Source organism: Drosophila miranda, chromosome 4 (genome assembly GCF_003369915.1).
Source record: "Drosophila miranda strain MSH22 chromosome 4, D.miranda_PacBio2.1, whole genome shotgun sequence".
NCBI classification, from domain to species: domain Eukaryota; kingdom Metazoa; phylum Arthropoda; class Insecta; order Diptera; family Drosophilidae; genus Drosophila; species Drosophila miranda.
The window spans coordinates 2820988-2834250 of NC_046677.1; the positions used below are offsets into that span (position 1 = coordinate 2820988).

At 43.3% G+C, this 13263-nt stretch overlaps 1 protein-coding gene across 1 annotated transcript in view; it reads left to right on the forward strand.

The window, feature by feature from the left end:
* Nucleotides 1-5734, forward strand: part of LOC117188663 (cystathionine gamma-lyase) — a 32264-nt gene extending 26530 nt beyond the window's left edge. The window contains exon 6 of the mRNA XM_033392852.1: nt 5228-5734. Within this exon, the coding sequence (XP_033248743.1) occupies nt 5228-5378 (151 nt within the window). The 3' untranslated portion in view covers nt 5379-5734. The remainder of the gene's footprint in view (nt 1-5227) is intronic.
* The last annotated feature ends 7529 nt before the right edge of the window (nt 5735-13263 follow it).

Consider the following 13263-nt stretch of genomic DNA (forward strand, 5'->3'; position numbering starts at 1 on the left):
TTAAATGCAACACCTGTGTACTTAAAATTTTTAAAGACTGTAACAGCATGTATATTGAAAATTATAATTGCTCATGGTCAAGAAATGAATTTGTTGAACGTATATTATTAAAATAAAAAGAAAAAACTGAAATACATGAAACAAATGTGGCGGGAAACAGCTGTGAAATCCGTTCACTTTTCATTACGTCGAGGAAAATGTTTTCGTTTTGTAAATGTGAAAACAGGAGCACCAGCAAAAATCGAAAAAATGTTGTAAAAGTAAAACCGGAGCCTGGCTGAATATTTGGTTATAGAAAAGATGTCTTATGTCTTATAATATCGGCCAGGCTCCGTTTTACACTTTCACAAAAGTTTTCTGATTGAAATTACATAGCTTGAAAGCGTATCACATTCCGCAAGATTTTTTCGTTTTCAAAACGAAAACATTTTCGTTGACGAAATGAAAAGTAAACGACTTTTTATACAAAAAAACGAAACTTAATTGCAAAAGGAATTAAATAGATGACTTATTGATGCATTAAAACAAGCTTGACACCTATATCAGGGTAATTTAACTTGTGCTTAGCTTAGGTTAGGTTAAGGCGGTAGCCTGGAAGGGGGGGATAAAAACCCCCGCCCCCTAGCTCAATTGGTCCTATAAGAGGTCCATTGTGTTGCCGCATGGGCATGTGCCCTTTCTCGTTGCCTGAACTGTAAGAGCAGACTACTGCAGGTTAAGGGCAGTCCCATCCGGAGGCTTGGATGAATTTGGACAAGGTCTCTGGTTTGATTTCGGATAGGTCCGAAATGTCCGTGAGGAAAGCGGCCCCAAGAATCCGAAGACGACGATTTCCAAGGGCCGGGCAGTGGCCGGAGAAGGGGGGACTGATTCCTCCTCTTCCTAGTCGCGACAACTCCTGCAGAAGTCGTTATGAGGGATTGACAGTCTAGAGGCGTGAGTGCCTAACTGCCAGTGTCCCGTGATTAATCGGGTGACTGCAGAGCATTGTGCTCTACTGAGTCTATAAAGCTCCGCCGAGCGCTTTTTCGATCGATGGGGCTATATCGATCTCGAGACTTTACAGGAAACGTTTTGCTGCCATCTCCTATTTGCACTTTGCTCAAACAACCTGCACGTAGCCAAAGGCATAGCTACTTGCTGCCTCTCCGATAAGAGACGAATCGTAGTATCCTGCCTGGCTAGCTCGTCGGCGGCGTCGTTCCCCGCGATGTCCTTGTGACCGGGGACCCATATAAGGAAGATATCTAACTGCAGAGACCTGTGGCAGTCATTTACAGTCGCTTAATGCGACGATAACGAGCCTAAAGCTTTAATAGCTGCTTGGCTGTCCGAGAAGACGCTTACTATGTGCGTGTCTAGAAGTAGTTTGGAAACGATAGAAATGGCCACAACCTCCGCTTGGAACACACTACAGTGATCCGGGAGCCTGAAGCAATGACTGATGTTCAGCTCGCTACAGTAAACTCCGCCTCCCACACGGCCGTCTAACTTTGAGCCATCAGTGTAGAAGTGGACCGCATTTGTAGGTCCTGGTTCGCCCATTTTCCAGTCCTCCTTAGGTGGGATTGATACCTGGAAAGGCGTCAAGAGGTGATCACTGGGGATACAATAATCTGTTCTCTCCGGTAATTGCGGGAGTCTCTTCAGAATTCCCGAGTGCCCAACCGCAGACGCTCTTTACAGTTTGGCTTCTCACAATCGATGACATCTACGGGGAGGAGGTGCAGCACAGTATCAAGAGCTTCCCCTGGAGTAGACTCTCCTGAGTCTGTTGAGAAAAGTTATTTTGTCTAGGGCTGGCCACCATACTACCACTCCATAAAGCATGAATGCGGTGTATAGCCACCGAACTATATACGGGGTCATTCCCCATTTTAGTCCGATTGCTTTCCTGCATAGGGCCACTGTGGCCTTCTTTACTCTATTCTCTATGCTCAGTTTCCAATCGAGCTTTCTGTCGAGGATTAGGCATAGATACTTGGCATTGTTGCTAAATACTAGCGCTTCCCCACAGAGTTTTGGGGGATTCAGTAATGGAGCTTTGGACTTCTTACTGACTCCCAGTCTGTGACGTCTGACGTCTGCGGAAATTTACCGGAGAATGCTATAGCAACCACCCCCCTCTTATATCCCGCAGCAATACGTTCACTGCCACGTTTCATAGGAGGGGCGAGAGGACTCCGCCCTGCGGTGTTCCTCTGCTGAGCTCAGACAGAGCCGTTCCATCGCCTTCAGAAGGAAAGACGATAGACTAATGGATCTGAAATCTTTTGGGGCAGTGTGCGAGGGCTTGCCTGCCTTGGGAATGAAAACGACTTTGGTCTGAAGCCAGGTGTCAGGGATGCACCCGTGGGAGAAGATTCCCTCTTAAATTATTATAAGCCAGTTAATGGCTTTATGTCCCGCGTGAATCAGTTGGGCAGGGAAAATGCCGTCTGGCCCCGCGGGCTTGTAAGGTTTAAAGCTTTTGATCGCCCAGGAAATGATACGCCAGGAGACGCGTTTGGCTTTTCTAAGTTCCTTGTTGTAGGTTGACAGACTGGCCTTATACTCGGCCCAGTTTTGCTCAACGTTTTCAGCCTTAGCTTTATTGAAGAGTCTCTGTAAGGTTTTCCGGAGTTCCCCCAGTTTCGGATTCCACCATTCAGGTTTCTTCTGGCCTCTGTTCTTGCCAGAGGGGCAGGATTTATCGAGCGCCTTATTGCAGGCGTCGGTGAAGATCTTAACAAGACGAGTCGTGGCCTCCCTGGAAAATTCCTCCTCAGGTGGGGACTCATGGAGAACACGACAGAGGTAGTCGGAGGACCGAGTCCAGTTTGTCCGCCTGAGGTTCCGGAATTGAACTGGCTGCGATTATGAGAAGGAGAATACAGTTTCCACGTACCTGTGGTCCGAGAAGGAGTGTTCCTCCAGGATACAATGTTCCTCTGTATCTCATGAGAGGCAAGCGTGAGGTCCAGGACCTCCTTGCGGTTTTTAAAATATGAAGGTGGGGTCACTACCCCGATTTAGTAAGACCATCTGAGTGGTCAGAAGTTAACTGAAAAGGTACTCACCCCTTTCGTTTGTGTCAGTGCTTCCCCACTGGCTCTGATGTGCGTTGGCGTCGCACCCCACAACTAGGCTGATGTCCTTGGCCGCACAGTCTGCGATTAAAGCCCGGAGAGGCGCGTGAGGAGGGGGGTCAGGTTGGTCATGACCCATGTATGCGGAGCAGATCCTCAGTGAGCGCTCCTGGACTTCGAGGCTCTTCATTGCTGAAATTTGCGAGCAGAAATAAGTACAACTCTCTTCTTGCAAGAATGCAGTTACGAATTTTCAGCTAAGGTACGGTTTCAGCTACGCACAGCTTATAACCTGGAGTCCTCAGATCGGAGACCCTGTTTCCGAGGATCCAGGGCTCCTGAATGAGGACTATGTCGGCTGCACCCTTGGCCAGATGGAGCACCGCATACTGCCTTACAATGGTGGAGGTTTATCTGCAGGAGCGTCAGTGACATTCCTGAGGCTCACCTCCACCATTGTTGTTTCTAGGTCGCTGTCGGGTGGCTCCGGCTCCTCCCCGACAACGATGTGGCTGAGACCCTTGGGTAGGTCGCTCTCCTCGGAACCGTAGTCGTCCACGTTGTAGTTCGATACCATGTACGCCGCATCCGACGCCGGGTTGGATCGCTTGACCTCCGCTTGCCTGCCCTTGCGATCGGACTTGTAAGTGAATATGGTAATCTCTTGTAGCCATGGTCCACTACACCGTCCGTCTTTGCGAGGAGCTCTTGGATATCCTCTGCCTTGGCAACCTTCTAATCGGCTGTAGGAAGGTGGGGGTTGCAGACCTGCAGTAACCTGAGGATCGTCTCAGGATCTGCAGGCTTAGTCGTCACCCATGCTCTGGCTCTCGGTCGACTGGGGACATCTTCCCATTTCACGGCCTCCAGCTTGGCCCCTGGGTAGACCTCCACGAGGGCAGCTACCGCCTTCATGTAGAGGGCCGCAGAGCGAGCTTCTTGATAGGCGATGGCTTTCACCTTGCCTTAATGCCATACTGCGTCCTCACACTTTGGCGGTGGTCCGCCATTCTCCTCCAGTTCTTGTAGGAACTGGTCCTGAAGCTCGTTTTCCACTAGATGCCACTTGTCCCGAGGGACATGGCCGTCCTCGGCGCCCCTGTCCAGGACAGGTTGAGGTGGGTTTTCACCCGCTTGGCTTGCTGGGCTTGGTCTGGCTGAGTAGCGGGGTCCTCCGCTGAGCGTTGTCGTTTATCCACCTGTAGCACCCGATGGCTGACGGCCTAACTTGTGCTTTCTTTAAATATAATTTTTTTTTCAACTCAACCTAAAATTTGGCTCGGAAAAAATTTTTCAGGGCAACAACAGTTTTCGTTTTGGTGCAAAAACAGCCGATTTGGTTGGCAAGAAATAAATTTTCGCACATAACAGAACAAATTTCCATGTAACAGCTCAGACTGTGCTTGTAGCATGCGCTTAACAGAACATCTGGGTGAGCACAGCTGTTTCCCGCCCCATTTAATTCGGACTTAAAAATGTAAGTGCAGCAAATTAATTTTGTATTCTAAAATTACCTCTTTGTTCTTTATATCCAGGGGAAAGCATAAGTCATCTTTCTCCACAATCATTTTGAAAGTTTGTTGTCGATCCAAAATGACTTCACAAATCTGAAATCTTGACCATTGGCAATTTAATTTTCAATTTGCATGCTGTTACTCACAGTTCGTCAGACATGTTAGATACTCAAGTGTTGCATCTAAGATGTCTAGATCTTAGATCACGTAATTTCTGCCGTCGTTTTGCTTCAAAACAAGCAATTGAGAAATAAAAGGCATTTTAATCACGCTGTATTTTTACACAGCAGCCAGGTCAGCTAGAAACGATTTAAGATGAAACATATCGATAACAAAAATATATGAAAACTGGAGCACCTTAAAACGAAAAGGAAACGTTTTAGCTGAAAACGTAATCCGCAAAAGTAAGGGAGCCTGCCTGAATATATGTCTTATAAACGTAACTAACTGTAGTTTCAGATAGTGAAATATCAGAATCCGATTAAATTGAGAATTAGTCTATCGTTTTAGTCTCCTATACTTAATCGTAAACATTTTCAACAATCAATAACAATCATCTTAGGTTCATCAGGTTCTTATTTGTACCGTCGCTCCAAATTAATACCTTGAATAATTTCGTACCTACTCTATATATTTATTTCTTAGATCCATAATGACGCATGCATCTGTTCCAATTGAAGACAGGAAATCCTTAGGAATCTCTGATGCGCTTATACGGCTTTCGGTTGGTCTTGAGGATTCTGATGATTTGATAAATGACTTGAGTCTTGCACTTGAAATTGCTTCAAAAATATAATTCGCAGAAATGAATACTACTTCGCACTTATACAGTCGAACGCTATATTTTTTGTGTAAATATTTATAAAGCCTTCTACATTAACTGAGACGGTCGGGCGCTACAAGAATTTGTATTTCTAATTGTTGCTCAGTCTCGGAAGCTATAAACAATCCTGTAGCACCAAATGGGATATGTAACATTTTTTGTCATTTGTTTAACACTAGCATACAAATATTGCTTAGTTCACGGCATTTAAAACTAAAGTTGCAAATTTTATATATATATTTTATTATATATAGCCTACCGGCTATCGACTATCGATTCTACTTGCTTTTCTTTTAAATCCAAGAATATAAATAAAATTATGATATTAACTGTGGTTTGTATATAAGCGTATAATGCAATCTAACAGCTGCAATTGTAACTCGATATACTCTGTACTCAAAGCAAAGGTAATATAATATTAAGAAATGTCACGAAGAGGACCAAAATGCTACAATAAAACGGTCTTTGAAAGATTTGACTTTGAAATCAAAAACATATGCGGAAAAAAATATAGAATATTCTGGGCGTTGATATGCAATGGCTTTCAAGTGGCGATGCAATTACTGCGCCATCAAGTGGCCCGTGTAACGTCAGCAGAAGGCTGTTACGCGCGGATCCCAGACAAAATGCAGACCTTTTGGTGGCCCACTGGTGACGCTTCTGCAGGTTGACCAGGTCCTTGGACCAGCCCTGCCAAAACTGCTGCTTGAGCGCTGACAGCATTCGCTACCGCTTCAAATACGCGAAGCTTCCCAAGCTGCATCTGTCGTCTTGATCTGATTCGGGCGGCAGCGAAAGAAGAGGCTACCGAATCAGCAGGTGCCCTGGCGTTAGCGCTTCTCCATCGCTGGGACCGTTGCCTGGGGACGCGATTGGAAGAAGGGCCTCTACCTCTACCAGGTGGGTGCACAGCTCGTCCGCGGTAAGATTGGCGTTGCCAACTCCGCGCACGAACCTCTGCTTGGCGGATTTGCCGGCTTCCTCCTACAATCCGCCGAAGTGCGGTGCTCTCGGTGCTATGAAATTCCACTCGACGCCTTGGCGCGCTGCGTACGCCTTGAGCCGGTCCTGGTCCCTCTGGTACGCTTGATGAAGCTCGTTCAGCACCTTGCTCGCGCCCACGAAGTGGGTGGCGTTGTGTTGTACACCTTCTCCGGAAGGCCTCTTCTACCGATTAACCTCTTAAAAACAGATAAAAAACTATCAGTGGACAAATCTGCAACAAACTCCAGGTGAACAGCTTTTGATACAAAACAGACGAAGACGGCTACATATGTCTTAATAGGGGGCCTGCCGCGAATCTTGAGAGACACGTAGAATGGGCCGCAGAAATCTACCACACAAATCAAAAAGCGGCGAGCTCTTCGCACTCTGTCAGCTGGCAGGTTTCCCATGATCTGTCCCTGTAGGACTGGCTTGTATCGGAAACTGTGCACACAATTTCTTAGGATCTTTGTGCATAATTCTCGAGCATTAATTAGCCAGATCTGCTGCCTTAGTAACGAACCCATGACTTTGGCGCCTGCATGATAGTGAGTCCGATGCAAATTACGAAGATAGAGCATCACGAACTGCGACTTTTGCGACAGCAGCAGAGGAAATTTGGCGTCGTACGGAATTTCTGCATGAAGCAACCTGCCTCCCACTCGAATCAGTCGAAGCATTACTACGTCGAGTTCGCTCGTATGTATGAACGGGTTGAGTCGCTGGAGATGTGATGACAGGATTTCCGACCTCGCTAGCTTGCGGAATTCTGGTTCCAACTAGTGTCCTTGGACTACTTCTACCAGCCTTAGAAATGAGACCTTACGTTCTTTAGCTGACAGAACGACCTCTCCCCTACGCTTACCGGTTTACATATGCCATAATCTTTCAATCAACTCGATGATCTTATTGGCCTGACACTTTGCCACTGAATGTGTTGCCAAACACTTCTTGTTCTCCGACCATTCCATTTCTGGGGACAACTCAATCTGATGTAGACATGGCCACTCCTCAGAATTCCTGAGCAGAAATTGTGGACCATCAGTCCACAAAGAGCACGTTACACCGTCTACGTCTGTTCCACGTGACACTAAATCGGCTGGGTTTTGCTCAGTATGAACGTGCCGCCAAATCACACCACTTGAAGATTCCTGGATTTCAGCAACCCTATTGGCCACAAACGTTGCTAGCGTGGCTGGATCCCTTTCCAGCCAGTAAAAGGTGACTTGGGAGATACTTGTATGTGGAGTGAACGATGATGCATCCTGCTATTTCTTCCATGGTACCCATCGATCTAAGCGCTCTCATGTGAGGATGAAGCTTTCCGATAAAGTACGTAGTTTTGTAGTTGACCCTTCAACCCTTCTTCAACCTTCTCATGCCTCAGAATCTCAGCGACGTGTGCCTGAAAGATTAAACGTTTATTATTGAAAAAATTGTTTAAAATGTCCAATGCAATATCATAATTGCTCTCCGATTCTTTCAAAGAGCGAACAGCCTTCGGGGTCACCAAATGTTAAGACAACGAGCTTTTTCGCTGACTATAATTGTTCAAGAATTTTACAAATTAATGATTTCAGAAAGGCTATAAATTTTAGTATAGGTGATTTGTGTGTTGAGGGTGGCCGAAGATGCCAGAGCCTTTTACAATAGTATTAGAGAGTGATACACTTGGATGAGACAAGCGAGCCGATCTCGAGACAAAGTAATTGATTGGGGACAAAAAAGGTCTGTTCTCCAACTATATCAAGCGGTAACTGCCAGAGCTGGCGCAGCTGCTGACGGCTTAGCGACTGCATACGAAAGAAAAAAAACAAGAGCGAGCATATATAAAGAATAGATGATTAAATGAGAGCATGTTGCTGAGCGAGCGTAGATAAAGCTACGTTTACGTTACGTTAGTTTAGTATAATGACCAAAATGGAAAAGAAAGTGAATTGATAGGCAATAGAAAGATGGTACAAAATTTACACTCGGGCTTTGCCCGAACAGCTTAAAAATTCGGTTGTAGAAGAAGATGTTGTCAATCTACTTATTAGAAATTCCAACCTTACTCTCCATCACGAGCTTCTTCACACAAGGATTACCAAAAGATTGCTATTACGACAAGAGGTACGTAAGCACGAACAGTTTTATAACGATATAAAATCGGTCGAGCAAAGGACTATTGTGGTATGCTCATTTCGAGAGCTCACTGTGCTCAACACTTTGTCCAATATATACAAATAAACATAAATAAGAAGACAACGACACTTAGTCTTTGTTACATAAACATATTTCACGTTCAAGTGCAGTCCAAGTATCCGAAATATGATCGGCAGTAAATGACTTGAACCACAGACAAGCCGCGTCAGCATGCATGTCCCATGCAGTGACCGCTTGCATAAGATATATGTATATGTGCAAGCCACGCTCTATCTCAACAGCGACGTTTTCGCTACTTATATATAAGATATACATATATGTTCGTTTTACATATTACATATAAAACGACTCATATACAAAAGGGCAGCGCTGCCACTGAAGACTGCGCTGCGTTAGGCTAAGTTATACCTAATTACAAAATGCAGAACACATATCAATAAAAGAGTTCGGAGCGACAGGAACAGGTGCTCCGACCATTAAACAACCAAATCCTGCCTTGTTACTGTAGTGACAACACATGGCGACCGTGACATAGAGCAGAGACATCACCAACATTCCTGGCAGGATCGCCGGATCATCAAGGATTCATGGTGGAATCAAAACCCCAAAGACGTCCTGAAGTCGGGTTCATGGTTGAACATCGGAGACAGAAGAGGAGAAATAAACACGCAGTGAGTAGAGTGAGATGTGTAAAAGAGGCGGTGTGGTAAACAAATTGAAAGGCAGAATTGCTAAAGCTGTTAAACAGCCCAAACATAATAAGTTGGAACAACTCAGTACAATTACATGCTGAAGTTAAATACACAAAAAACCAACTAGCAATTCAAAAAAACCAAACGACAGCCACACACACATCCACCTACACTGCAATACAAAACATTGCGAAACAAAAAGTAATAACCTCTCCACCAGAAGAAATAGACATCCCGAAGCTAAGGAAGACATGCCCTAAGGACTGCGAGGGACCATTCTCACCCTATTGTGAACACACCTGTGCTGCCTGCACCGGTCCCCCAGCAGAGAAGAAACCTGTGCAGCCTGCACCGGCCCAGTCTGGCTCATCAAGCCAGACCAAAGAAAAGTGACCTTCCGAGTGCGCCCAACAAACTTTAATATATATATTTAAAAAAAAAACATGCACTACGATGCATAATTAATACAAAAAAAAATTGTAAAATTGAGCGACATAAAAGTTGCCCAGAGTGTGGCCTAAAAACCATACGCAAAAATAGGCAGGGAAATATGTCAAATTAATGTAAATTAAATCAAACAAAATTTCAAACAAAAAATATTTTTTTTCATATTAATGAATGACAACAAAATTAGCAAAGACTTTGATGTAGAATCACACGAAAATTTTAAATACACATGTATATATCACCCTCAAAAATGGGTCTCATAGATACAAAAACAGTGGACTCCACTGCAAATGTAATCAACAAGGTAGAAGAAGGGACACTAGATTTAAGCACAATAACAAAAATTTTGATCGTAATCATAATAATTATGATTGCCAACTTATTGTATAAAATATATAATGTACACAACAGGTATCTAAAAAAGAAATATATTTTTTTTTTTTTTGGGGTTTTAAATCATCTCAAGGATGATCGGAATTTTGATCGTAGCACTGTAGCCACATTGATCAGATACTGGTGATGTAGTTTGGCGAGTTTGACAGGTCGGTATGTAAAAAAAAAGAGGAAAATTACTTAACTGTTTTAGAAAATAAACTGAAATTACTTTATAACATGATGAAGCAAAAAGGGGTCAAAAGTTTAAGTCAGCAGTTTTGATGAAGATTGCCAGCTCTCTGAGATGTAGCGGCTCTTTTTATACCCGATACTCAAAATGAGTATTGGGGTATATTAGATTTGTGGTAAAAGTGGATGTGTGTAACGTCCAGAAGGAATCGTTTCCGACCCCATAAAGTATATATATTCTTGATCAGCATCAATAGCCGAGTCGATTGAGCCCTGTCTGTCTGTCCGTCCGTCCGTCTGTCCGTCTGTCCGTCCCCTTCAGCGCCTAGTGCTCAAAGACTATAAGAGCTAGAGCAACGATGTTTTAGATCCAGACTTCTGTGATATGTCACTGCTACAAAAATATTTCAAAACTTCGCCCCGCCCACTTCCGCCCCCACAAAGGACGAAAATCTGTGGCATCCACAATTTTAAATATATGAGAAAACCAAAAACGTAGAATTGTAGAGAATGACCATATCTTTAAGACTGCCGAATCTGAATTGGATCGTATTATTATTATAGCCAGCATCAAGAAAACAATTTCATTTTTTCTCGCCCTGTCTCTCTCTAACACACACGTAGCATAGGCGGCTTTGCTTAGAGTAAAACATTAGCGCCTAGATCTCAGAGACTACAAAAGCTAGAGCAACCAAATTTGGTATCCACACTCCTAATATATCGGACCGAGACGAGTTTGTTTCAAAATTTCGCCACACCCCCTTCCGCCCCCGCAAAGGACGAAAATCTGGGGATATTCAAAAATCTCAGAGACTATTAAGGCTAGAGTAACCAAATTTGGTATCCGCACTCCTGTTAGATCTTACTATAAAACGTGTATCTCAAAATTTCGCCCCACCCCCTTCCGCCCGCACAAAGGACGAAAATCTGTTGCATCCACAATACTGCACATTCGAGAAAACTAAAAACGCAGAATCATAGATAATGACCATATCTATCAGATTGCTGAATCTGGATCAGATCAGATCATTTTTATAGCCAATAGGAACAAATCAATTTGCAGTGGCTACGCAGCGCCCGACGTCACGCTCAGACTGATTTTCTGTCTCTCTCGCACGCACTCTTTGTCGTGTCGTTTAATATTAGCGGCGTCTGCCGGAGGAGAGCCATACTGACTTAGTATCGGGTATAACCGTAGAGTTGCGGTGTCCGCAGCAACTCACAACGTTCCCCCTCGTTTGATAAATAATTGATGTAAATTGTTATAATATTTAAAGATTTTTAATTTCCTTCTGAGCCCGGCAAATCTTTGGCAATCGAAGATCAGGTGTTCGGCATATTCAGTTACATTGCACGTTTCGCAGATATTTGAGTCAATTGCTTTGATTCTGTGTAGGAAGACTTTGTCGTATGTGTGTCCCGTCATAAGTCTGTTAATGGTCTTGATGCTTTTAGCATTTCATTTAAGAAAAAATGCCAGGGTTTACTGGGTATGTCTGGAAATATGTCTATGAGGCTGGATCCCTTCGTCCTACACTTCGTCCTGTAGTCCTCATTCCATTTTTATACTAAAATGTTCCTAATTTCTCTTTGAGCCTCCTTGTAGCTGTATTTTATATTTATTGTAAACCTCTCACTTGTATGTCAGTCTTTTCGTTGATGGCCACACCCTTGTGACCAGGGACCCATAGAATGTCAAGTTTCTGAATGTCTGATTGGTTAATTATGTTGTGAATATCATTCACTAGGTACGAGTCTGTATTCTTATTTTTAATTAAATTAATAGCTCCTAATCCATCACTTAAAATCACAGCCTTTTTGTAATTATATTTAAGACATAGTTCGCAGGCCTTTTTAAGGCCTACGAGTTCGGCACCTACTGAGGATAATCTGTTTTCTATTTTGTACTTGTGGATATTTCCACTAGGCCATTCTACTATTCCTATGCCACATGTACTTTCTGTAACTGAGGCATCTGTTGATAGTATGTTCCAGTCGTCCTTTCTGTACTTGATCAGAATCTCATAAAATATAGTTTTTATTTCTTCATTAGAGTATTCTTAACCCTTAGTTAAAAATTTATCTAATACATGGATTTTGTTACATGTGTTAACACTATCACAGTCTTGAGTGTTTACAAAGATGGAATTAAATTCTCTTAAAGTACGTGTGTAACTCGTATCCGCTTTTGAGCGTATTAGCTCGTCAAACATTGTTGGATTGAACCTTTTAATTTTAAGCAGTTCTTTGGCTGTAAGCCATTTCGCCCTGAAAACAGGTGGCATTACACCAGCGAGGACAACAATTTCGTGTTTGCTTGTGTCAGGTGGCACCCCAACACACCTTCTAAGTGATTTAGCTTGCGCTATTTCTATATCTTTACTTGCTCCAGATCCCATGTCTGAAAAACTTGTGATAGCATATTCTTGTTTTGTTCTAATAAAAGCTTTGAAGATGTTGGTACTTGTTTTAGGTTTTAGACCTGATTTGATAGTAGTCGCAAGCTGGAGGAGTCTGTTGCCTTTTTTTGTTTGTTCTTTAACCATTTTTACATGACTGACATTTGACATGTTTGCGCTAATCAGTCTGCCTAAGAAACGGATATCTTTTCAATTTGGTATAGGCACATTTCCAACAGAAATATTTACCGCTCTGACCTGTCTTTTTCCTACATTCATTGCTGCAGATTTGCTTGGATTGAAGCTAAAACCGAGATCACCACATAGAAGGTTAAAGTCATTTAGTTTTTTATTAAGGTTTTCAACCGCTACAGTAAACTCTCTGTTGTGAGAGATTATAACGAAGTCATCTGCAAATTGCATCATATGAGTATTTCTATCACAGTTCTGATGTAGTCTTTTTGTGTATACATTAAAAAGGAGGGGCGACAGACAAGAGCCCTGTGGGATTCCTCCCTGAACTACCTGAACAGCTTCCCCTATTTTCAGTAGTCTCATAGAAATAAAACTGATGATCCAGTCAATGTATGTTTTACGAAAATGCTCATTCTCTATTAGTCTTTTTAA